Source organism: Leuresthes tenuis, unplaced genomic scaffold (assembly GCF_036924035.1).
Source record: "Leuresthes tenuis unplaced genomic scaffold, fLeuTen1.0.hap1 SCAF_15, whole genome shotgun sequence".
NCBI lineage: Eukaryota > Metazoa > Chordata > Actinopteri > Atheriniformes > Atherinopsidae > Leuresthes > Leuresthes tenuis.
The window spans coordinates 16,816,027-16,843,882 of NW_027325369.1; the positions used below are offsets into that span (position 1 = coordinate 16,816,027).

At 40.9% G+C, this 27,856-nt stretch overlaps 1 protein-coding gene across 1 annotated transcript in view; it reads right to left on the minus strand.

Moving 5' to 3' along the window:
* Nucleotides 1-27,856, minus strand: part of LOC140269950 (glutamate receptor ionotropic, NMDA 3B-like) — a 78,102-nt gene that overhangs the window by 24,588 nt on the left and 25,658 nt on the right. The window contains exons 2-6 of the mRNA XM_072364987.1: nt 12,713-13,416; nt 6,205-6,701; nt 4,150-4,421; nt 3,335-3,571; nt 117-263 (exon numbers count right to left, since the gene is read on the minus strand). Of these exons, the coding sequence (XP_072221088.1) occupies nt 117-263; nt 3,335-3,571; nt 4,150-4,421; nt 6,205-6,701; nt 12,713-13,416 (1,857 nt within the window). The remainder of the gene's footprint in view (nt 1-116; nt 264-3,334; nt 3,572-4,149; nt 4,422-6,204; nt 6,702-12,712; nt 13,417-27,856) is intronic.

Genomic DNA, 27,856 nt, shown 5'->3' on the forward strand with positions numbered 1-27,856 from the left:
TCCGCTCTTTGCTCATTAGCTTGTCCTTGTGTAAGATTAGGTTTTGCGTTCATGTAGCAGTGTTTGCATGTGTGTGTTATGTTGACACATGTTTGTGTCCTAGTGTGGGGTCTAACCTTGTCGTCATGAATTCCTGAAACCTGCTCAAAAGTCTTCTCCCCGACCATGACAGCAGCAAGGTTGGCGGTGTAACTGGACAGAACCAGTAGGCAGAAAATAGCCCAAAGGTTCATCAGAAAGCGCCCCGTCCAGCATTTAGGTGTCTGCAGAGTGGAAACGTACAACGATAAAGACTTTTTTTTTTTGGCTTTACTTAGCTTTCATCTAACTGTTAACATAAAGATTGAATCAGCCTTAAAAAAATGTGATTATCTAATTATTCATCCCATAAAAATCCACTTAAGATAAGTAAATCACACTTCCAGTGTTTTAAAGGGTTGCAATAGATAGCAACCTTACTTATACAAACTATGCTGTAGCTTTTAATAATGATACAAGATTGTCAAACTCTCAGCATAATTAGTTGGTTAATTGAGAGGGAAGAAACAGTGAATGGTTTTGCATGTTAAGCGCACAATTTCTAATGTATTTTGAAATAAATGTAAGCCATGGGAGATTTCAAAGATTCGTCTTTGCTCTATAAGTCTTATTGAAGATAATGATCAAGGTGGCTTTAGAACACCGTTTGTGTATGTGGCATAATGATTTGTGTAGTGTATATATATGTTTGTTTCTGAAAGATTTAGAAAGATAAACCCTGTAAAAGAGTCTTCTTTTGTGTTTAAGCTTAATGACTACAAACATACTTAAATAATCAGCATAGAGCAGCATTTTCCTTCTCAAAATGTCAGCATCCCCACTGATGCAGGGAGAAGAAATTAAGCATTGTTAATTGTGAAGCTCAAAACAGACCCCCGATTCACTCCAACAGAATCATTTTGACAGCTTAGCCTACATTTGCGTTTGGATTCACACGTATATGTTTGCATTTTAACAGAAAAAGGATTTTTAGGATTGAATGATGTGTTGGCAAAACACAGTGCTATCTCAGTTATTTTTGAATTGGGTTGCTGAGAGTCTGCAATCAATACAAGACAGGGCTGTTAATGTGAGCCTAAACTCTGATAGCACCCACAGCCGACTTCTGCACCACAGGGAAACGTTAAACAGTGTGTGTGATAACTGTGATTGGAAGTGCAACCTGTGGCAGCCCGGAGGTGAAAATAACAACAACTGAACAGAAAGCACAGCAACACTTAAGAAAACAGAATAGTGAAAGAGAGAATACGTCATAATGAGACTAAAAAACCCACAATATTTAAAAAAAAACAACACAACCCAGATGAAAATTAAACAATTAAATAAAAACCACAGCAGCGTATCAAAAGAGAGTAAATAATTAAAGCACAAAACACCCAGCGACATAAAGAAAAATCATTTAGAGGGCACAGCATGTGACATGTTGTGTTTTCCTTTTTGTTGTGTATTGTTGAGGTGAGGGGGAGTTTTCTGGGGTTTGACTGGTCCCCTTTCAGGCAGAGAGTCAGGGGTGTGATCTCCACCTCCCCTGGTCAACGGTAAAAATAACCTTGCATAAACTTCGTGAAATGCTGCATTTTCAAATTTTCAATATTGCTGTTGTGCTTTGCTGTTCGGGGCCACAGCAGTGAGCTCACAGTCGACTTTATGATGGTTCTTGACCTTGGAGGGGATGTTCAATTTCCCCTGCGCATGGTTTCCAGCTATGCAGAGAACAGCTGTTAGGGTTAGAGCAGAAGCTCAAAAATCTGTTATTTACAATGTTGCTCATGTTTTCTTGCTTTTTTGGAACAATCAGAAACATTTGGCTTTTTTATTCTTAGATAATGTCCAGCATGAGTGTGTATGGCCGTTATATCTCTCTTTATTAGCCATGTAATGGACCGGTGATGCGTTCAGGGTGTTGCCCTGGCCCTTGCACACTATTAGCTGGAATTTGGCTCCAGCTACCCACAAACATTTACAGAATAAAGTGGTTATATGGATAAATTCAATAAAATATTGAAACTGAACTCTACAATAAAGATTTAGCAATTGATTTACTTGCCCTGTCCTCCCCGTAGTGTGAGTAAACATCACACTTTGGCTCTGACTCAGCATCCAGAGGTGCAGAGTGTTGCTGAAGGACATTTTAACAGGTCACAAGACTGCTAATGAACACAGCTGACACATCGCCAGTCGCAAAGATCAAAAATGTGACCTTTACAATTACGGGAAAGTCTTTCTAATCACTTGGCCCCTTTTTCAGCTAGGTAATTCGCCTTGCTTCCTGTGTGCATTTCAAATGCATTTGAGGGAATATTATGCTGAGCTGCACAGTCACAAAAAAAAGGCATCATTTGGGAAAATGAAACTGCTGCTTGAAGATTTCAAGAACAAGCATAAGTTATCACAGTGATGGATTTTGGAACACTGCGTTGCTGTATGAAAAACAAAGAAAGCAGAGGGCCGAGTCATTACTCATCTGCTTTGTGGTTGCGTGTGTGCCAGTGTGACTGGGGGTGTGACGCAATCTGTCAAATCCGACAAAACTGAAGAATGTTGCCACTACAAAGGTACATTTAATATCTCTACATATTTGTGTCAGAAAAATAGAAAGAAAACAATTTTTTTTTAATATTCCAAAGAAAGGAGATTGTTTTTCAAGGTGCATATTCATTAACAAACAAAAAGCGATTCCAATTCTCTTTTGTATGAACCCAGCTCTCCAACTTTGCCCCCTACATAATCTCCCCAGTTACGTCATTCCCTGCCTGCCCACCTCCACCTTACCATCAAACTTTTCTCCTCTCTACACTTACCCTTTCAACCCCATCTCTCCATTTATCTGTCAGCTTTCCTATTACCTCCTTTTTCCGTCACCTTTGTATTCCTTCACCCGCAATCTTCCTCCGGCCTCCTTGTTTTCAACTTTCTGTCTGCCTACTTTGGGGAGTTAACCTCTAACCACTCCATCTTTTCACCACCTTCATCTATCCCCATCATCCTCACCACAACTCCTTCAGTCTCTGTCGACACACTTACCCTTTCGCCTTTCCCTCCCTGTGTGTGTATCATCCTCCTTGTACCTCTCTACTTCATCACTGCCTACCCTCTTAACCTCTCCCCTATCAATCTTTTCTCCTCCATGGCCATCTCTATTGTCGTTCCCCCTGCCTGTTTTTCCCTCGTTTGACTTTGCCCTCACTGTTTGTGTACTCATTCCTTCTTTCTTCCCCCTTCATTATTTGCAATTTCTTATTTCTGCCCCATCCTCAGTGAAGCCTATTTACCACAGAGAGCAGAGCTACATTACCTTGGTGGCAACAGTGCGTCCAAACAGTATTGCGTAGCAGAGATTGAGGGCAGATGAGTAGGAGAAAACTCGCAGCCTGTTTCTGCCGTGGGGTGTCATGCCAAAGGGGCTGTTCCACTCGTACAAGGTGAGGAAGAGTGCAGTGAGATGCAGCGTGACAAATATGCCCACCCACATGGACCAGTGGAGGGGCCACATGAAGGCTCCAATGGGAGCTGCAGTGTCCCGGCTGCGAACCTGCAAAGCCACAAACAAACATGACACCGACTTCACATATTTGACTGCTATCTGCACAAGTCTGTTTTGTATGGTAATTAATGCAAAACGGAGAAAACAAATTTCCCTCCAGTCAATAGTATCTTGACATAATTAGTTTAAAAAAAACTGCGACCAATTCTTTGTAGTTTGTGTTGTCCATCATTTGTAAGGGGAAAAGAAGCCACAGTTTCAAGTGATCGAGTTCTCATTTTCAGAGCTGTATTGTGTTGTAGACTTTGAGCTGACTCTCAATTTGAACTTTCCTAATTAACATTCTCACTGTAAACTCCACAAACTAATTATTGCTCAAAGAATGATCTCCTGTTCCTCACCAGAACACCAGGATTAAGGGGGCATGAGGGCAAAATTAAAAGGTTGCATACCATTAGTTCAAACTGAAAATTACGGAGACAACAGAGGAAGACACTAAAGACTGTGATGCTGTCACTGACTCTCAATGCGGCATTTTTTTATACGACATGCCTTATGTCTCCTACAGTCATAAAAATGCAAACTTAAAACGCCAACAAACTATTGATGACTGTGAGCAGTTGTACCAGAATGCCCAGGCTGGTGGAGTAGAAGGGCGAGGTGAAATCTATGACTCTGCTCCTTGCAGAGTTAATGGAGAAAGAGGTGACAGCCATGTCAGCGGTGCCGCTCCGCAGGTCCCCGACGAGCCCAGTCCAGCGTCCTGTCCCACTCAATGCCCCGTACTTCCCATCTCCCACAATATAAAGGTCAAAGGTGAAGCCCATGTCCTCTGCCAGTTTCTCCAACAAGTCGATGCAGTACCCATAGCAGCATTTTCTCAGGTCATCTGGCAAGTCTGAGAGGAAAGAAGTGATGATGATGTCAAATGTATCCACTGGACATTCTCATGCATGCTTTGTAAGTGCAGAGGTTGCACCTCTGGGAATTTGCCCTCAACAATAAATCATGAAAAATGCTGATGGATCGTCAAAGGACACTTCAGCTTGGACATTTTTAATAACTCTGGCACGATGGCCAGGATTAGATACCGGGCTACAAAAAAATTAACAACCCTTAAAATACACATTAAAAAAGAAGGGAGCTGGCAATGTGAAATACACTTCTTGTCAGTTTTGCAGTTTGGATTTTTCTGGCAAACCTTTTTTTGTAATCTCAATTAATTGAAATCAGCAGTGTGCCAATTCCTTCTGCTTGGCACGAATACCTTCAATCGTCAAAACTCAAGCACCGACACATGAAAATCTGTTCAGACATGAACTGTATTTAAAATGAGCGTCAACCTAACCGACATCTGCATCAACTTGTAAAGAAATACCCATCGCTGTCTCATATTTATAATTTGTGGATTTAAGCAGAAAAAAGTAAAAACAACGCATATTTTACTGCCAGACTGCATTCTGTAAAGTTGCTCGATTTTCTCTTGAGTCAAAGAAACATAGCACCTGATGTATCTTTGATACGGTAGTCTTCATCTATTATTGATTTCACGCCTCTCATGCTCGTCATTCACGAAACTGAAATAGAGCTGAAGAGCTGAGCCCTTGACACATAAAACCCGACATATATTTTTGAACTACACTGACCATGCGTGATCTCTTATTGATGACACTTCAAAAATACACCTCAATGTTGAGATGCAGTAGAAATGTGGTCAGTCAAAGGGTACTACAGTAAGATCTAAGCAAAAAAGATCCAAGAGTGTAGCTACAAGAAGCTTAAAGCTTTCAGAAATTAGACGTCGCCAATGTCCTCCCTTAAGTCATCCCACACAAGGCTTTTTTAGCGTTTTCCTGTTACATGGACCAGTAGAGTACGGTTAGACATGGTACAGCTCTTCCTTGCTTTGTTTTCCATTGCAGACAATATCCCCTCGCTGCTGGTGGGATAAGCTGTTTATCATAGCGTGTGTGAAGCTGCTGGCCACAGAAGAGACCGACACCTTTACAGTGTGCGTGTGTGTGTTTCTTACATTACATTGATTTAGCAGACAGTTTTATTCAAAGAAACTTACAAGTGTTGAGTACAGAGGAGTTTTTGCACTGAATCCGTTTGTGGCAGGCTTCTAGTTTAGCAGGTTTGAGAGTCTTTTGGGAGTGTTCATAACGACTGAGCGCTACGGAGCTCAGCTCAAATCTATCTGTAAATCCATACTTTGGGCGACTAAACATACTCATTAGTCATGCACACGATATGCGATCTGTGCACACAAACAAGACGTCAGTGATTTATGTTGTGTGCTGGACTTTCAAATGACTTTATAGAATAAGGAAGTGTGTCAGTGCATGTGTGTGTGTGTGTGTGTAGGCTGATGCAGAAAGTTGTTTACACCCACAGGTGATGATTCTCTCTGACCAATCAGCAGCCTACAGTGTTTCCACATCATTGCATAGTGTCAGCTCAGCTCAGCCCCTTGCAACCTCAGCTGAAGTTGTACCAAAAAACATTCAGTTAGTATCAGTTACAAGGTACTGTCTACAAAGGAAAGTAAGCTGTTCCATACTGAACTGTACCCATACCATATGAAGGAAAAATGCCATTTGACTAGTATTACAGTTCTGCAGCATAGCAGTCACTGAAAACAGTACTCTGTGGGCAAAAATGCTAAAAACAAAACTCACCAATGCCCTCCCAGTCCATTGCTGTAGAGTTTGGGTTGTGAAGCTGGTTGAAGAAGGCCTGTATTATGTCAGACCGGTTGGTTCGAGGGTCAAGACAAAGTTGACCAGCTGGACACAAACCATCCTCATCTACCTCCCGGGTAAAGACAAATGGATGTTCCACCAGCGTCACCACCCTGAGACGATGTCCCTCAACAGAAAGTCCCGGCCTCCAGCGATCTCCTATGTAACTGTCCCCCTGGCCATCCCCTCCCCTAACACCAGCCCCGAGACCTTGTCCTTGGCTGTTCCCAAACCCTCCCACCAGTCCCAGGATGCCCCCCTCTAACTCCAGTCGGCCACGGGTCCACTGTCCCACAGTTACCCAGGCTGGCTGGCCCAGAGCACCTCTCTTTAGACTCCATACATGGAACAGCTGAGAGGACAGGATCCGAGAGACACCAGCATCCACTTGGATCAGCCCTGTGGCTCCAGTAAAGGAAGTATTGGAGAGGAACCTCAGGGAAAGAGAAAAAAAATGGATAGTAAGCGAAAGACAACAGAGTTTAAAAAAAGATGGAATGTGTATGCTAGGGTTTTGCAGTTTATAAATGCAGAAATGTGACCTGAAGTAACCACCAGGCCACATGGTTAAAAAAAAAAAAGGCAAAAGTTACAAATGCTGGTGCAGATGGTCACAGTCTGGTTGTGGAGCTTTAGCACGTCTGGTCTCAGATGGGTAATTGCATCCCCCAGAAAGTCATAATTAAAAGTTAATGCAGTGCAATGAGGGTCTCCTACTATCTGCCAGTCCATACAGACAGTCATTGCCATTCGTCTCACTTGCCTGGCAGCCCCACATCCGTCCTCAGGATGGAATACATTAGGCATAGCAATCCTCATTTATACATATATCTGCCTTTGCCTTTTAAACTACACAGAGACTGTCAGTTCATGTCTTAATATTTGATCATATAGATGTTGGCGGGCCATGTCTCAGTTTGCCATGCGAGTTGTATTTCATCATGCCTTAATTAGTAGGAGATTGTAAGGAAGCTGTGAAATGTTTAAATGTTAAAGTATTTAGGGATGACTGCGTTTGGTATGGGTGCTGATCTCTGCAGGCACTTCAGAGAAGGTCTGGGTCAGGCTTGAAATGGTTGAAAAGTTTTCTTTCCTGTTAATGGAAACCAAACGTTTGAGCCGAAGCCTATCCTCAGAGCAAAAAAAAAGACATATTTTCCCTCCTGTTCTTTGTTTTATTCACGCTTCTCTCTTCTTCCTGCTCACATCTCCACGTTACATGTATGAATTGATGTGCTTGGAATGCAACGGCTGCTTGAGAGCTTTCTCCATTAATTATGGGATATGCAAAGGATAATGAAAAGATTAAATTGATCATGTGGGTCATTAACCTCTCCTCCAAGCCAAGTTTTAAGGGTTTGTGTGTTCTGCTCATGGATTTGTTCATTGCCCTACATCTTCACATCTAAATTTACATCAGCATCACAATAACTCTAAAGAACCTGATTTAAAACACCCCTGATGCAAGAGTCCTTCCCGTCAAGTTCCACATTAACTTATGTTTCCTCATCAGCAGCTCTCTCTGTCTCTGTGACCATAAAGCTGAAGTGCTAGCCTTGCCTTAAGATGAAATCACTCATGGTAATAGCACAGCTGAATCATCATATTTAACAGACAGCAGATTCATCAAGCTAACCCACTCCTGACTCATACTGTAATGGCTCCGTCTGGCCACAGAAGAAAAGAAAAAGAATTGACCATAATGTAAGCTTTACTTTACATCTCTTATCTGAGAAGGAAAGTGCAAAATCCCCTTTCTCGCAGTTTGTGACAAGTTTGGATTTATGCCCACAGATAAGAGAGTAGAATAGGACTGTGCAATAATACAAAGATGGCCCGAGAGCAGCGATGTGAAAAGTGCATCACGCGCTCAAACAACACAACCTTTTTGCTGCAGTTCTGCCGGTTGTTTTGTTGCTACAGGCCAGAGGCTGAATTTAAAGAATAATTGTGGACGTCAAAGCAACTTGATAAGTCAGCCAGGAGTGTCAGAGAGGGATGGCTTCCTCTCACAAACACCTGGTCCCGGTTTACGCGCTCAGACTGAATGTCAGCAGAGTGGCCGGTAAGTGATGACTCTATAAGAGCGTCCTAGGCATGTGTCTCAGTCTTTTATCGCTCCATCTCCTTTAGTTTGGAGGAAAGTTTACTCCCTCTGACTTTTTCAATGCATTTGCGATGACACAAGACTTGCCTGTTTCAATGGTTTTAATCTCTTCTGTGGAGATGGAATCAGCGTGGCAGCTGTGTCAAGTGAGATGCCAGTGAGTGGCAGATCTCACTCTGATAACAGCAGCGGTTTATCCGCCTCACTCTCCTCCCCCACGTCCTTTGTCCATTCAAGTTTTTCTTTGACTTTAGTCCCATTTTCTCTTTGCCGTTTCTTACTTCCTCTGTCTCTCATATATTTGTCTTTGTTTGACCACATTCTTGCTTTTCTATAATGTATTTTTGGGTTCTTTTTTAATCTGGCCATTTGGTAAGACAATTTTAAAAGTAGATGGTTGCTCATCTTTTTACCCAGACTTTACGAATATTACTTCACTGTTTTGAATCTGAAACAGTAATATTATGCCTTTCTCTGCTCTCCTCTCTCACACCTTCATTGACTGCCCATAGGAGTTCATATCTCTCTCTGCCCTCCCCGCTTTGTCCCTTGGGGCATTGAGTTGTTAATTGCCTTTTCCATGTGGAAATCTCTCACTTCCTTCAGCTTTGTTAGGGCTCCTTGGAGCAATGGCATGTCTAGCTGTTGCAGTGGAGGGATAAGAATCAGGGAGTATACAGGGAGAGCTTGGAGTTAAACTTCATGGGTTTAAATAGGGAGATAGAACGGCCCCTTTTATCAGTCTCTCTCAGGCCAGAAAAAAAGGTCACTGACACTATTTTGTGAAGGACTCTATGATAAATAGCTAATTCTGGAAATTTAGATTATATACAAGTTGGCCCACCAGAAAAGGATTATAATTTCCCATGGTGTCGTCATGAACTTTCAGACTAGTAAAAGGCTACACGTGAGAGTCCACAACCATACCGTGTGCTGTGAAGCTGCACTTGGAAGGAGTGCTTTCATTAGGCGAGCAACCTGACATGCTTTCAATAAAGCAATTAGCATGTAGATGTTTGGCAAGTACAATATTTACCATAGCTACAATGATAGCTGTTCAAATTAACTGAAATATACAGCAACTACAGATTGAAGGGAACATTTAGTCATATAGTACTGGAAATATCCAATTTTGAAGTATGGTGGCCTTGAGGTGTAAACCATAAAACCTAACACAAAACACATCCTAAAAAACGTCTGTCAAGTGATAACATTTTGTAACTGCATGTATGTTTTTTTGTCGTCCGCTGAAATTTTACCTGAATGAATGATATGAAAAACAGAGATATGCTCCGTGCAAATGTAGTCACAAATCAAGTTTTCCCCTTTAGAAAAAAGAAACAGTTACTTGCATCTATTGAATAAAGTTTGTTGACAAATCAATAAATAAAACAAATGCAAAATATGTTGACGGAAGAGATTAGATTCAGGGGCAGATTTATTATTGCCTTGCACAAATCTTGTTTTGGCACTAAAAAAATACTGTTGATATTTACTGTCTAGGTACATTGGTAATTTATTGCCTGGAGAGCTTGGACATAGTGATATTTGTGACTGGCCCTGCTTGTTTATATATTTATGGAATTTCCCCTTTCAGAATTCAGGAATAGTGTTTAAATGACTGGTGCAGAAAGATTGGCTAAGCTTTACACTCATAATTCACAAGCAAAAGGACCATTATTTACTGCTGGAAAAAGCATATAATAACTGAAACTGTCAGCACTTACAAATTATTTTTTTAACTACTTTAATTAGTACGGCAAAAAGAACTGTTGGTTTTTCTCAGCCTGTCACATTCATCAATTAGTGCAACCATTTTTAACCCAAGACCAGGGTGTCATAAGTAATTGTGACAGCTCATTCACGTTATAGCATCAATAGCCGGGTTCACACATGAAAAGCGAAGATTTTCGTGACAAAGTGCGAACAATCTGGTGCGGCAAAGGAGGAAGTAACAGGGGTCAAACAACCCCGCCTTGTGTGTGCTTAAACAGATCAAGCCAGCATCATGGACCTCGCCACTCAAAACTACGATTCTGTCATCACTCAGCTGATTCCGCAACGCCGGCTTGATGTGCAAAGCTCTGTCTCTTTTTGTCATGTGTGAATTAGAAGGAGGAACAGAGTAGGGTTAACGAAGACGTTCTTTTTTATTGAGTCCGCCAGAAGTTGTTGTATCTTCCTGGGAATTACTTCTGCAAAGATTTATAAGATGATATGTGTGCTTTCCCTGGTTGTTCTAAAGCTGATCAGTGGTAGGATACACTAAGCGGCTGCAGGCAGTGACATGGAGCAACAGAAATGTATTCTTCTTTTGTCCCTGATCTCAGTAGTTTCTCCCCCATGAGAATTCCTCCCTGCTTCTCCATACTCACTACTGCCTGATAAGGTACTAACTACTCATAAGTACTAGTAGATAGTAAAACTATCCTTTTAAGCTCTAATCAATATTCGAGACTTGTTTTTAGGAATTCTTTTGTAGTTTGTGTTTTTAAAGAAGGAAACAAAGATGGAAACATTAATGATAAATTATTGTCAAACAAAACTGCATCACACCGCATCTCCCACCCCACTTGTTTTAGCCTCCGGCCCATCCTGGCTGACACTTCTGGCACCCCAGTGCTCAGCTAAACTACAGAAGGGGAGAGCACCGTGAGAATCCAGCGAGTGATTATGTGGGTGTTGCTGATGATCACTCGCAGCTGGCAAGCACAGGTTTCTGCTGTGGGCTCAGCTCCTACCACAAATCCTTCTCTTCACCACATGGCCACAGAGGTTGGCAACATGCTGTTTTATCCATTGTGCTATTTGAAGAATATCCATGTCAACTGGCGGAGCAAAATTGTTCTACTTTGGTGTGAATTTTTAGCACAAGACTTCAGTGCCTCACACAGTATCAGCCACATATGGCTTAACTGGGTTTCTGAAGTATGTAAGTGTGAGTTGTTGTTTTGTTTCTGTTTATTAGGATTATTCGTTCCATTTTAAGTGAAAATGTTTAATGTTTAATAAGTGTTTTTCTAAAAAAACTTTCTTTTCCTATGTGTGCAATTGTATGAGAGAGCACCTTGACAGACGTGTGAAAGCTGTCAAAAGCATGTTTAAAAGCTGCAGGGGTTTAAACAGTGGCAACAGCATAGAGGAAAACTTGAAACCTTCTGGTGTCAGTCTATCTGTATGCCATAGAGGCCTCCTTCCCACCTCCAGGACAGCATCACTGTTCAGAAGTCAGCACCCCCATGGTGCAAAGGACAGACAAGGGCAACAACCAGAGCGAACAGAACCTCAAATGAAGCCAGCACTTTCCCACAGAAATGCCAAAGTGTTACTCAGAAAGCTAATGAACTTAGACATTTAATGGCATAATCAAAGAGCAGACACATAAGTTAGCAGAGTGGATGGCTGCAGAGGTTATAAAGGGTATTTAAGGATTTGAAATGTTTAGAGAAAGGTATGTACTGTATCACGCACCACTGAGTTTTCTTGGACAACCTATACCAACTGCATAACACTACACATAGTAGAGAGTCTAAAAGAGTCTTTTTAGATAGTTTAAAAACTAATCCACAAAGAAATGGTTCCAATAAAAAAAAAATGTTACAGAGAATTCAATTCAGTTAATTTCAAATTAACTTGCAGTTATTTGAATGGCTTTGCCCATCCCCACCCTGAACATCATGGCCTTATCTTTGTTCTTTACTGTACCATTTACAGTTTAAGCTAAAAAAAAAAAAGCCAAACACCATTTACAGCTCACATTATTTGCTGTCTTTACTGCTGACAGTATTAGACAGTGGATGTATGAATACTGAAGAAAAACTTCTAGCCATTTGCAGTATTTATAATTTCTGGTGAAACATCCCATCCACATCTCTTTAAACTTAAAAAAAAAATCAATTTTATTTTTTAACGCCAAACGTTGGACTAACAAAATTCTATTCAATGACACTTGGTGAGGATGGTAGTAGGAATCTTAAATGAAGACGTCTCAAGCTGACATCCACTTCCTGATAAGAGGCTAAAATTGTGCCATGCCAACATCGGCATCATCAACATCCTCCGCCCCCCCACATTGGCTGAATGTCAGCATGGCTTTAAGAATGGAAAAGAAAATAAACTATTTCTCTGTCCATGATCAGTTGGGAGTAATGTCTGGAACACAAACATAACTATGAACAACTTACATTTTATAGGTTTTAAGATTTAAATAAACACTAACTGGAATTTTTCTAAATGATCCATTAGATTAGATCATTGGTATTTGGGTCTTTTGGTATTTTCAAGTGTACCAACTCTTTTATCAGCATGTATATAGAGCACATGTGCATGTCTGCATACCTGGCAAGATATTGTCCAGAAGAGGTCAATTCATGTTGATTTGATTTGTCATAACAACTGATCATGTTCTGAACCAGCGCCAAGTCCGGCCTCATCATGGTCGCTGCGGTGACTGCTCGACTAATCAACTGCAATGCATCCCGTATGTAGAAGCTTATCGGTTTGCGGCCAACCTCTCCATAGGCGAGGAGTCCAAGGGGACCTCCAATTGTGTGTAGTGAATCTGGAGACAAGGGGTATCCCATGATCCACTGCAATGCTGGTAGTGAGGAAGCGAGACGCTGAGCAGCCCTCAGGACAGAAGAGAGACACTCGGGGTCAGATCCCAGTAGCAGTACAGAGGAGATAGGAGAGGTTGAGCTCAGGAAACTGGTGGAAATGATGTTCAAAGCCTCTTCTTCCATTTGATCCTCTCTTCTTTCCTCATTGGCCTCCCCCCTTTTTTCCCTAGCACTCTCTGTGATGCGGGTCAGGTTGATGATGTCCGACAGATGCCAGGTATGGCCGCTGTGCCTTTGCAGGTGAGTCAGCAAACCATCACCACCTTCATCCCATCCGGGGCATATCACAGCTGCTCCTCCCCAACTACCCTCTCCCTTGCTTCCTTTTTCCCTCTCCCCTTCTCCCCCCTGCAGGACAGCTAGAAGCAAGCTTCCCAGGGTTGATGGAGGCACACGGGCCGACATCTGAAGGTGAAATCGGTTCTATGAGAGAGGAAAATAGGAAGGAAGAGAAGTTAAACCAAAAGAAGTGAAAGTTAAGGGGGTACAAAATTGAATAAGGAGACAACACAAAGGCAGAGATGTGAGGGAGGAGAAGAAAAAAAAGATCAGAACAAAGATTAATAGATATCGCCAAACCCTAACACCTCAGGGCTGAGTAACATGAAACCACATTAAAGGCAACTTTTATGAGCACTGGAGTATGGCAAAACAGTTCCTGTCGCTGTAGCAATTTACCACAACACAGATCAGAAACAGTCAGTCACATTTGTTCATTATCTCTCACTCTGAATGAGAAGGGCCGGGCTGATACAAACAAGGAGTCAATGATTCGCATCTAAGCCACAACATCACAGTTGGCTTGGCAAGACAACAGTAGCATCCACAGTTCATCCAGGAGCCTGCATTTCCAAACCCCACTGAAAACACTGGCTTGTTTCATACTGTTCCAAAATGAATAACACTGTTGTCCTTGAATGCTACTCACAGATGGACCCCCCTTCTCCTTCCTTTGGGGCTTTCTATCCATTTTTCATCCGATCAGTGCTTCAGGCAAGGTTGAGAGGGGAGACTGCTTTTATATAGATAAGTCAAAGTTTAGCCAAACATGGCTTAAGATTTGCTTTGAATGGCTCTACTTCAGTGAACTGATAAGATAGGAATGCAATAGGGCTCATGAACACCCTCTGGCACAAATACATACACACATTTTCAGGCTCTTTGTAACATGTGCTGAACTGCACACACACACACACACACACACTTTTTAAAAATTCTTATATACATTAATATCAGCAAGCCCACTATGCAGGAATGCTTAGATACACATGTGGATGTGGAACACACTCAAACTCATGCTTCTCTGTTTGAAGATGAGCGATCTAAACCTAGCTCCAACCCACACTCAGACACCTTCATTCAAATGAAAATGTCCCACCAGGGAGTACTAAGCTAAGACAGCTGAAAGTCTGCAAGTCCCTTAAGAGAGTAAGAAAAAAATTATTTGAAGTGTGGAGAGAGATGGACGAATTAATGCAGCCTATGTCTTTATCCTCCCAGAAGGGGACTTGTGCGTGTGTGTGTGTGTGTGAGGTGACAAGAGAGGATTTGTTTGTTTAAACTCAGTGGAGATCTGGAAAGGTGAGGCGAATGATGGCTGTGAGTAGTTTGTAAGATGGCGGGTGGTAATAGAGATAGGAGGGTGATGCCTACAACAGGTGTGAACATCACTTAGCATGTTAAAGTCAGGAATGTAACTAACATCATGTAGATTTTGTTAAATGACTAAAAGATTAATGCAGAGACTTGAGAGATGTCTATGCAAATCTATACCTGCTCCCTTTCTAAATTCCTCCAAATTAAGATTAATTTAAGCAATTTATATATGGCACAGATTCAGGTCAGAGTACATAAGAACATTTTTTTTTCTTTTGACAAATCAGAGTAGCAGATTGGGGGCAGAGAAAAAGCTGTTAATTACGCCCCCAGTTGGTGGAGCTTGTTAAAAAACCAAAGAGGGATTATTACTGTATACATCATTGTCAAATTAATTGTAATAATGTTCATCTGTGGGACATCCAACAGCTGTGTCAGCTGTTTTCTGCAAGCATTCCGTTATTATTTCTCCTGCCCAATTATGGCCAGCTTGCTTGACTTTTAGACAGATTCTCTTACCATTTCAATTCCATTTGAGGCATTTAGCCGGCGCTCTTATCCAGATCGACTTACAGCGAGCACAACAGCAGAATTACTTCAAGAGCGAAGACGTGAGGATAATAATAAGGGGTAACCGGAGCATTAGAGAAGTTGCTGCAAGGAGAGAAAATTAAATAAAGTAAAAGGAGGAGGCCGATGTTCGAGCTGTGATGTAATTTTGAAAATATAAGAAGATATGAGTGCTCTCGTAGGACCCGAGTTCCAGCCCATAAGATGAAGGAGAAAATATATCTTGAAAATAACAAAAAACAAAATGTGGACAATCAAATGTGACAAGCACAAGAGAGGTCCCAGGGAAGCAAAAAAGCACAAAACTGCCTTGCCGATTTAAAAAAACTGAAAAAAACAAAAAAAAACTTGCCTATAGAGATAAAGAAAAACTTGGAAATCATCTGCTGTGCTGATCCTGTAAGCGCAAGTGTGATGTATAATATGATAACACAGTAAAATCACCAAACAGTAAAGACAGCCTGCGCACAAACTTACAGATTTATGTGGGAGAACATTTCTGCATGTAGTCAAAGTGTGTAGCAGACCCGCAGGTGCCCCACAGAAAAACTGAATCAGTGAGCTCCTCTGGGGGACAGGTAGCATTGTTTGATAATTCAATAGAGTTAATTAAGAGAATAGCCTATGAATGGATTACTTTTAACCTTACCTAAAAGTCTGGTAAGTTAATTAAAAGAGAAATCAAAAAAAGTTGCCCCATGCAGGATTCAAACCTCAGTCTCCTGGTGTCACAGTGTCACAATGCAAAAAAAAATTCAGCTCAATACAATGGACAACTTGTGGTCGATTCCAAACCACTGTCCACTGACAATCAGCCTTATAGTTTTAGTACTTACTCTTTTCTCTTTTTATGGCCCCGATTGTGGAACAGACTGCCGGAGAACCTCAGCGCTGCAGAGACTGTTGATGTTTTTAAAAAGAGGCTCAAGACTCACCTTTCTAATTTGATTTTATTGATTTCCTTTCTTCCTTTTAATCAAACATCTTATCATATTTAATTTTTGTTTTATATTATTTTAATTATAGGTTTTAAGTCCGTGTTTTAGTTATAAATTTTAACTCCATGTTGTAGTTATATGTTTTAACTCCATGTTTGCGTTAGACGTTTTTAACTATATGAGCTGAAAAGCATTTAATCTATTTTGTTCATTTTACACCTTTTTATTTTATTTTCATGTTTTAGTCTTTCAGTTTTTAGCTCCAGTGTTTCCTCATGGGGGCCTGCCACACTGGGAGCTGCTTTTGGCGGGGGTGCTGTCCTGTGGACTGCTCTGGCCCGGGTGGCTGGAGGGCTCTGCACCTTGGTGTGGGGCCTCTTTTCTGCCTGGGTCGGGGCTGTCTCTGTGGCAGCGCTCCTTGTATTCGTGGGCCGGGAGCCCTCTCGGTGTGGTCAGCCCCCAAGGGTGGCTTTTTCCTTGCCTTAGATCTCGGTGCCCGGGCATGTCTCCCTCAAATAGGTGCAGTGGGTCTGGGCTTGTGTGTTTGTGTGTGACTGTGTGTCTGTATGTCTCTGTGTCTCTCTGGGTATTTATGGGGGTGGAAGGCTTGGTATGTTTTATAATTGTAGTTTTTAGCCTTGGTGAGGCACTTTGTGTTGCTTTTAAAGTATGAAAGGTGCCATATATAATAAAATTTGATTTGATGATTTGATTTGATTTGACTTGATTTGATTTTCTATTAACTGCACATGCACACTTTGTACTTTTTCAGATTCTATTAAGACGAGACATTTGCCACTTGTGCTCAAAACAAGAGGAAAACATTTTCACTCAAACAATAGCAAAATCCTACATATAGCATCAGGAATTATGGCAGCGTTTTCAGAACAATGAAATCCCTGCCAGTCATCGCTGCAGCTTAATCCAGCGTGTCTTCAAAAGGAGCTGGCAACAACAGTGTTTATCCCTGTGACACGCCAGATTTAATGTATGCATGTGCTTATGTCTGCAAACTGGTGTGTGAGTGATAACAATAGAACTTCAAGTCCATTGTGGCTGTCTTGCATGAGTTTGTGTTTGTTTGCTTTTGCTCCCGGTCTGAGCCAACTTTGCTGTTGTGGTTATCAGACATTTATATTTAAACTGTCATTTTTTTTTTTTTAGGTGAACCTGAGCTGAGTCTTAATCTTTAGAAGCAGGCAAGCAGCATGGATTTTATGATGTAACTGTCTGGAAGAGATAAAATGGGGCTGTACTGTCTGTGGAAGTTTACAGGGCATTTGCTAACTTGTCTAAAACACAGACACATATTTGTGAGGTTTTTTGGGATTTGTTTCTGGGTGCAGGGACCAACTCCAGACAAACCAGCTTGATCTTGCAAGCCATGTTGCTGAGCATCTTTACTTCTCAGGTCAACCCACACGGGTTGATTTTTTTTTAATACATTTTTTTTATTTGTGAAGAACTTGTGTCTTTTTCAAGCTTGGTTGAACAGGTTGGGTAAGTAGCCACACAATGTGTGTATATGTTTGTGTATATCTTTGAGTGCATGCTCTTATCTTTTTCAGTTCTCAGGTAAGAGCATTATCTGTAAGCCCGAGGTTAGAGAGACTCAAAAAAGGATGAAAGATAAGCGCAGATAAAATGAGAGTCAGCGTTGTTCTGGAATAAAATATAAAAACACAGCTTCTCTCACACATCTGCAAATTAGGAGCCTTGAACTGAACTTTTACCTCAATGAAACAAATCCATACTGCTGTTTGAATCAGAGGTCCAAGGATGTTCAGGCCTTCAAACAAATTGCACGTGCACAAGTACATGTACCAAAACTCTCACACATGGACAGACGCACCTGCAGTTGGTACGGGGAAAACAAGCCCACATGGGCAACCATGCAAAAACACACAGTTACAGTACAAACACACTGAGGTGTGAATACTTCAGCAAAAAATCCTTAGGGATCTCTGGGCAATGTGGAGAAAAAAAACAAAAAACCTACGGAGTGCACTGACTTAAAGCAGGGGGGAGGGGGAATAGCCCCCCCAGTTACTGAGCACATTCCTTATTTAGGCTTCTACGAGATAAGCATCAACACTTTCACACCTCCTAGAGCAAAATAGAAAAAGAAAAAGAAAAAAAAAGATTTCCCTGTGTATGAAAAATAACACAGAGGAAACTGAAGCACCTGCAATTTCAAAGCTTATTAAAATCAACATGGAGGAAATATCAAGGAGGTGGGACCTGACAGCATATGTGCTTCCAAGTTTATCAGACGGTTTGGGTAGTTGGGGGAGGCAAGGGGCCTAAGATGTGAGCTGAGGCTCAGACAAAACCAGGTGTCTCCTTTTGGCCTTCCTCCACAGCTTCAGGCAAGGGACCTCTTTAACTTGCTGCAGCTTGACTTACTGCAAAATCTCCCTGTTCTGTGGCTGTATTTTTAGCTTAACACTGCAGTCATGACTCGTTTGTGTCCAGCAAAGCGCCGATGGGTAGACCGAGGGCGTGCTTGTAGTTGTCCTCGCTATTATACCCAGCTGTATGGACCTCTGCCTGAGCCTCTGAATGGCTGCTTAGCTTTTCTCTCTGTCCAGAAACAAAGCTCATGGTCAGGGCAGCACTCCAAACATCAACACCTCACTGAGCACATTAATATTTCAAGAGCACTGTCATCAGGTGAGCTGGCTGAATGGAGGAAAGATGGGGTGAGAGACTGGAAGAGAGGCAAGGGGATAGAATTATGTTTAGAGATGAAAGAAAAATTGATGTGGTTTAATATCCGTTTCTGTGTAAGATGGTAAAAGGTGATGGTTTCCTTCTGATTGTACAACAGGAAAGAAAGACAAGAAAGACGGTGATAGTGTGCCGGAGGAAGACAGAAATATTTTCTCAGCAGGGTGCAAGCCATAGATTTCAGACACCTGAGATGAGAAGTGAGAGCATCGTAACCTGAATGTCAAACTAAAATGTCAGCAAAAGTGGGCTTGCAAGCACACAGAAAATGCTCTAAATCCAACCCAAGCTATTTGAGTTAAACTGCAGTGCAAAATTATATAAGCTAATGCTGGCATCAGTTCATACATAATGGATAAAGATAAACTGTTGAAATGTGTGCAGTCTTTTGGAGGACTTTTTCTCAGTCTAAACAACATCCATGATTGAACAAGGCTAGTCACGGTTGTTTGCATGTTTAATGAAGCAACACTGAGCAGCCCTCTTTAGCTGACCAGGCGGTGGCTAACTAGGTTGTTTGCAGTGCCGTTGTGTAATTGTATGCAAATAGCATTGTTTAATTTTCTCCTAATTTCCCTCTGTCTCCTGAGAATAAGTGTTATATGAGTGACTTTAATCTTACTCAGGCATGCTGACAGGGACTGGTGCTAAGCTTGTTGGAGTTAAAAAAAAGTTGGCAATGCTACACATGCAATCATCTGAGGCACAAGCGGCAATACCTACACACGCCGAGCTGCAACACACACACAGGCAAATATAGGCTTCTATATTTTAGTGCTTGCACATCCATGAAAGTATGCCCCACGCTCATGTGACAATGCAAAAAAAACACGACTGTGAAGCAATCATCCACTTAACGCGGCAAATGACTGTGGTTATCTGAGCGTAACAGCTTGTTAGCTCAGAGAAACTGCGTGATAAGCGACAATGCACACACTATTAGGCTCCACCACAGGACTGGCCATAGAGAAGGGCTAAATCTCATTTCAAAGTCAACAGTTGATGGAGATAGTGCCACGTCTGTCTGATTGTCACAGCCGAGTTACATATGCAAATACCTTAACTCAATCCAATTCTGCTCAACATTTCCAATAGAGTGACAGAGAGGAAAAGTACGTATGAGACTGTGGTCATCAGGGGAGCATGATGAAAGAGCAGGCGCAAAGTGCAAGGCACACTTTGAATTAAGTTTGATTAGAGGGAAATGGTTTCTTGCAGCTCACGCTGTTCATACTATAGCTGTGACAGTCTGGAGACTGCTGGCGGTATGAGAGTGTTGAGTCCATTAAACATAAGGACCTTGTTAGTCTCTTGGTGGTGCAGATGGTTAGGAGAAGGTGGGGGCTTTACAGTAGACCCATAAAGATATCATTGTAGTCATGAACAATTGTGAGAAAAGCCATAAAGGTCTTGACAGGCCACATCCTCTCTCTTCCTTGAGGGGCTGAATTTATGAGAGTGGGAAAAAAGGCTAAATGAAAATGTGATTCAGTTATTTTGTTGATCTGTGTCAAATCAAGCATAGCAGGGTGGATGTGTTTGTGTAGGTGTGTAAGTAAAAGCTTGCATGTGTGCGCACACATCCAGGTTATTTGTCCACAAGTGTGAGAGTGTCTGCAATGGTATTTGTGTGCTATTTATGGGACTGTGTGAAAATGCGAATGTCTGTGATTTACAAGCCATTTGATGGAATTTTGTTCTCAGCATGGATTCAAATTAATTTGAGTGATCAAGACACAACACATCAGCAATTCCCCCCCCCCCCTTAAGCAACAGCAGAACTGAGAAAACTAGAGTAAGGCTGCTTCTGTGCACACATTTCATGACACACAGAGCAAAGCAGACTGATCACACACTCCAACCAGCCAAGCGCTTTGGGCTTTGTACATTATCCATGAAGAAGTTTTTGCGACACGATTCCACAGTTTAATCAAATGGCGATCCAGCGGGAATAACTAAAACGCAGAGTGCATATCAGAGTATGCAAATGCTTCCATGCAAGTCAAAGTAAACGAAGTAATCCAGAGCAGAATGTTCTCTTTCATTATCAGTTAACTTTGGATTTAATGAGCCTCCGCGGGCCCGTGAATGTCCTGATGTCATCAATAACAATAAGAATGTGCTGTTCTGGACTGGTTAGTCAGGTCTCTAGTCAGCCAGTGTTAGTGCTGAGTGCACTGCTAGCATTGGAGAAGGCTGTCATCTCAGCACGCTGCATCTGCGCCTCTTTTGTCAGGAGCTCCTTTGATCCCCTCAGTAGCAGAGTTACAAGCCCACAGCAGAAATATGCTGAATGGATTCATGTATCATCCTCCCCCAACAAACAGCCTCTGGCCCCCTCACTATTTATGATCATAATAGCTGCCGTTATTTATTAAAGAGAGATTGTTGTCCTTGCTCAATAGACAATGCCGTTTTCTCTGCTGGGGGAGAATAATATTTGTCCTTTTGGTGTGGCCCTGTGTGCGATATGAGGCGGTGTAGTGAATGTGATGGTGATTGATTTGTGTGTTGAACAGCGGAGAGAGGTACAGAGGAAGGCTAATCTGAGTTATGATTGCCACTGTAATCGCATTTTCTCCCCTGACTCATCCATCCACCCTACAGTAGGACATACATGCTGTATTCTGATGACATGCCCCTGCTCCCTCTTGAACACTTTCCACTGGTTTTCCATCACAGAAATTTTCTAGATCGTAACTCACACTACCCTTCCCGCAGTCCCAGTTTTATCTTCCACACTCACTGACTAGCTAACCCTCTGGATAGAGGTGGCTTCAATCACTTGGAGTAATCATGCTATCACACTGGTAGTAAACTTAGCTGTTTTAGGTGTCTTGGCACAGAGACATGATAGAAAATAGCCTCTTGGTTGTAATTGCATGAGCGGACATACGGACCGATGAGACAGCGACATTATTAACAGTCCTCCAAGTACAGATGCAGACTGGCGTGATGTCATTAACAGTCAGCCCACAGGGAGCAGAGCTGCAAACAGAAAAACACTTTGGGGGGGGGCACACACATTTATTCATGGAGTCCCGTTGGTGAAAGCACATCATGCCAGTAATGAGATACCTAAAGCTCTGAGTAGAGCATGTGCCTCTGAGTATGTGTGATATCTCTATATGAGTGTGCATGTTTCTATGAGTTTGTTTTGTATACTCAGTGTGTGTAAATGAAAAGAAATCCCTGATGGAAAAGATCCCTTTGCTCCAGTCTAGTTGAATACTTAAAACTCACACCAGACTTCCCAAGAGTGAAATAATACACCCAGCAAGATGGAAATAATTTAGGGGCAACGTGTTTGCGCAAGACTGCGTGGTGTGTTTGAATGGATGTGTGCGAGTCCCAGGATGGATGAGCTTGTGGTGAGTAAATGACCTGCCTTGATTCAGCCTATCAGTTGAGCTCTCCACCCAGACTCCCTGATATCCCCTTTCATCCATCTCTATAAGAAAGATGACGGAGGGATGGAGAGGAAAAAGATGAGAGACTGAGGAAATGAATATTCACAGAGGAAAGTGAACAATTTCAAGTGCAAGAATGAGCATAAAGGAGCCAATTAGAGAAGAGGGAAACGTTTGGGAGCAAAAAAAGACAGAGACAGAAAAGTGAACAAAAGGTCTATTAGACTCAACGCTGAATGTGGGGTGATATGTATGACAAAAGGCACCCTGTTCAGAACAGAAGTGCCTCTTTAATGTGACAGGGAGTTCCAGACGAATGAGGGACCATTTGAAATGAGCTGATTTGCGGCAAAGATGAGCATGTTTGTATGACTTCAGCCCATTTCTAGTGCAACATAGTCAAATATCAAAACTGCAAAAGCAGCAAGTGGAGACACTGAAATGAGTAAAAAAAAAGAAAAAACTCCAAAACAGAGAACTGACCATTTAGAAAAAAAAACAAAGATATGTTGAACACCATCTTGAGGGTAAATCAGAGACACCACCTTATGTGAAACAGTTATTTTCACATGGATACCAGACTCCACATTAGGGTGTGACCAGTGGACAGTCAAACAATTAGCTGTAAATTGTCAAGAATGTTGGTTGAAGATGCCCTGAAAAGCAACTCCCAAACTGAAACATACCTTCTTTAAGCAGTGATACAAGAAGAAGCCTGCGTGACTCGAGAAGTTCATGGTCTTCATGCAGGTCAATGCTCAGTTACAGCAGATGGTAAAAGTCTTCCTTTTCATGTACATATGTGGACACAAGCACAACATAGGGAAACAGTCCCACAGTATTTTTTCTATGTATGTGTGTGTACGTATTACATATATATATATATATATATAAAACACCTGTTTCCAAGTACCCTCCTGCTTGGCAAAAGATGAGCAAATAATGACCACATGGCCCTCTTCACATAGCTTAGATCCTATTGAAACTAGATACGCTCAAACCTGAGATTTACAGAGAGGAAAAATAATACACCAAGTTAAACAGCATTAGGGTGGCTATAGTTGCTGTTTCTGTGAAAAAATTATCTTAACCGATACAAAAAACTGTCAGACTCCAAACATGGAAAGTTTATGATGATTATGTAAAAGTTGAAGGGATGTATTAGTCACTGAATACTATTGACAGTCCTGAAATGTTATTAGATCATAATTTTCTGTCACTTATTTGTCAAACTTCCTCTAAAAATTGAGAGTGAACAAATAAAACACACTTTTTCTTTGTTAAGCAATCAAATATCAGGCTCAATCACATTTGGAGTGACAGAGAACATTGTACTTGCTCAATGATAAAAAATGAATCCAATGGAATACAATTTCCCCCATAATTGTGCCTGTAGTGTATAAATATGAGTCACCTGAATATGTTTGTTTAAAAAAATTTTGTTTTCATGCTAATCAGAAACAAATCTGCTGGCCCTTGTATACTACAGGGGTTTCGCTGTGAGATTTCTGATTTGTTCCGAGTGCCAGTATTGCTTTTCAGTAAAAAGTTGAAGAAAATGGCTCAGAGAAAGTAATTTCAAAGGACGCGAGCTCTGTATTCGGAAAATGGGCACATGGATATGAATGCAGATGTAAAGAGATTAAAGCAGCATGGTCGCTCTGAGAACCTCGTTACTGAGATACCACAGAGTGAACCTTAAAGGAAAAAATTGGTTATAGTTCTAAAGTTTGGACTGTTATTTCTGTAACTTTGTTACAACATTTCTATTTTTCTATGAAACTTCAAGTGAGCGTGCTTGTAAGAGAACAAGCCATCGCTCACTTTAAAACAAAACCACAGCATTAACTTGGAAGGATTAACCAAAAATTTTGTCTAACGACCACGATTGATGTATGTAATGGAAAATCTGGGCATTAATTACTTTGTCCTCTTACATAAATTTAGCAAAACCAGCCAGGTGAAAGCTGGATGATCGATTAATCTAAATGAGGAATTTCTTTACTGACTTTCCTACCCTGCTATGTGGGGAATATAAGGCACTTGCCCACATAAATTTTGAGCATCTGTGCTTGTCATTAGCTCTATCCGCCAATAGAGTGTGAATAAACTGTGCTAATGTTGTTCTAATGAATAACTTTAAAGAGGGGATTACTTGCAGTGACTGCTGCAGCTAATTCAAGATGGATGTACACATATTTTTTTGTCTGCAACAGCTACAATTTAGATATCTAAATTTAAACCTTTATTCACCCTGGGATGATTTGCAGCACATGCTGAGCCTGCAGGTTCCTTACAGCGAGGCACTGATGATGTGCACACTTACACACAGTCATATTCTGAGAGCTGACACATCCCTTTAACCTTGACCAAGGTATAGCTCTCAAGGACACTGTGGACAACTACAATGGTAAAAAAAAAATAAAGGTCACCTCTTACTGTTCACACCCATATATTGTGGGATTCCAGCAAGTGACCTTGACAACCAGCTGTTTCCACTGAAATCAGCTGCAATATGATTATGTATACCTCATTCAGTGTTTTTCATCAGAGCCTAAACTACAAAGCATTACAGCTATAGAAAACCGCCTAAAAAGTGTCTCTTGGGAGAGGATATCGCATCCATTTTTCTTCTGTGGACAATAGAAATATTCATATATTATTGCAGGTGGCTTGATTATTCATCCAAACACAGTGGCGAGCACAAAGCCCGTATCCATTGAGCTCAGGGACGAGCCTCTGTAGAATACGTTTCATCCGCATACAAAGTGCTTTGTTTTTTTCAAACCGTGTGATGTGAAGAAACAAGCATCATATTTGTGCAATAATAAACTAAAACTAGGGCTAAATGCCCCACTGACAACTGAAATTATCATGTAACCAGAGTAAAAAAAATGATGCAGCCAACACATAAATAGTGGCTGTTGCTGAAGTGTTCAAAAGGATGACAAGTAGTCGCTCCACTCACTTATAGAATCCATTAAATAAAAACATTTTTCATGAATAAAGTGGTATACTTAATATTATCTGGGGAGATGATCCAGATTGAAAAAACATGAGTAATATTATGAGAACAATGCACTTAAGATTGCCCCTAAGCCCTTTTCTTTGTGAATGTGCCATTAGTCATTTTGATGACTCACCCTGCATACATAGATCTAATTGTTTGCCGCAATCTCTTCCTTCAGATGTAACCTTTAAGGAACCTTCAAGTAGCATATGCACGAGTTTGTTTACAAGACAAAAATGAACAGCTGTTTCCATTCTTTTCATAAGACCTGCAGCGACCACACTCATATGAGATTATCTGATCCAGTGTGAGAGCACTTCATATGTTTTGGCCCCTGCAGTTACGACCCGTTATTACATCCAATAAACTTTGATTCATCCGTGAGAACTAATGAATATATCATGGACAGGGTTAATTAATCCACTGGAGAGCTTCAGATTAATTTTTTTAAGCAGATGTACATGACGGTGAGGCTCAAAAGAGAAATTCCAAAGCAAGGGTGTTGAATGTGTTTCTTCTGCATATAAAGTCCAAGACTGGTTAAAAGACTGACATAAAACTTAAATTCTGCTTATTTCCAATTATGGAATTATGGAAATGATTATTTACATATACACTTGCGTTTTACATTGCTAGAGATCAAAAACACAGATCAAAATAATTCATATTTTCCAAATGCAAGCACACAGAGTCAACATGCTAAGTATTTTTGCCCTAACCCTAACTGTGTGTTTTATGTCCTCACCTTAAGCAGGTGTTTTCTTTCCTAATCTCAAGCTGATCATTTGTTTTCCAAATTTAGCGAAGTGGTTTTGGTTTGCAAGTGAAACCAGAAAAAGCTTGAAAAAAGAGGGGAAAAGAAACACTTCTGATATTGAAGGTAAAACAGCAAGAAAAGAACACTTTTCTGTTGAAATTAAACACGCCTGTCAGATGATGCAGGTAATTTGGCAGTGTAGGGAATTTGATAATTGTGCATGTTTGTGGTTTCAAGAAAACCAAAACGCCACATTCATTTTTATGACGGCTGGGTTACTTAATTTAGAAAGCACAGATATCCGGCTAGGTTTAGAAATATTAGTCATCAAATTATTTGAATGGTTAACAATTTATATAACCTCTTTAAAATATCATGACTCCATAAATTTAGACAGATTTATCTGCTTTATTTATCTTTGTAGACAGGATACTACTTTGAATATAATTGTCCCCTGTACAGAATCATACCGAGGCTGTACAATGATTTTGCATGTGACATGAGGACGAGCCTGGAGTTAATGGAGAAGCTAGCAACTTAGGTTTGTTGGAGAGCCAAAAGCTTGGCCAAAAATTAGACAGGAGGTTGCTTGACTATGAGTGCACACAATAATTTTTTTCATTTTTGAGTAAACATGCCATGAGTCATGGTAGCCCAGAGCTTGTCGAGCTACCTCAGCGAGACTGAGTTGTTTGTTTTTTTTTCTGCAAAGATGTATGAGTTTTTAAGGAGCCTAATCGCTGCCTCAGTAGGAGACTGGGAGAAAATAATGTTTTGGAATAGCTGAGTAAAAGTTCTGACTTTTATCCAATTGAAATGTTGTGGGAAGAGTGGGGAGTTTATGTGAGGAAGCAACATCCCAGAGTTGAAGCTGTTCAGTAAAGAAAAACGGGTTAAAAATTTTCAAGCCTATGTGCACAACATATCCCAAGTCAGTGGGAACACTTTCAGCTGTTTGAAACTCAAAACATGTATTGAAAACTTTTCCCTAATAGGTAAATCATTGAGTATATAACATATTTTGAGTATCAGAATACATTTTATCCAGGGTCTCTCTGCAGTCTGTGTATTTCATGGCTTCAGCCTTGATCAGGCACTAAACTGCAGACCTTGTTCATTCATGATTTATTATTGATATATCAGCCAATTAAGTATATTTCAGATTCTGACTTTATTCCAGTTGCGTTTTCGTGCTTTTCTTCAGAATCTTTGAGTGCAGCATTGGGAAAAAAACAGAAGACTGTTAAAAGCCAAAAGCACTTCAAGCTCCCCATTTACAGCGCACATTAGACTTTTTGACACATGAATTTTAAGGGATTTTCAGAAACAAATGCAAATAAATCAGTGCTGCAAAACCGGAAAATTAAAAAAAAAAGTAAATGCATTCTGATTTTACAGGACAGTTTCATTTGCATTTACTTCTTAAGATGTTCAAAATTCTTTGCTTTAAATTCAGGGGTGATGATCAGTACTGTATGTACAAATGTAATCACTATTGCATTGTGGGCTGCGGGAAAATTGAGTCACTAATCTGTCTTTCTGTTACTTCAGTTTCTATATTAATTGCATTGTCAGATAAATGGGCCAAATCTCTGCACTAGGCTCTAATCATTAATCTACCATCAGTATTTCTAGCCAGGGGGTATAATTGGAGCGGTTCACACTTGTGGAAAATAACTTATCATTAACAAAGGCGCAAGGGTGGCCAACTATGCAAAACAACTATTGTCAGATCAGAGAAAAGTAAAAGGATTGATCTGTGGTACTGGGAAATTAATATACATTTATTATGTAAGACTGTGTTAGACCTATGCGTGAACAAATGTTCCTGGTTGCATGGGTGTATGACAAA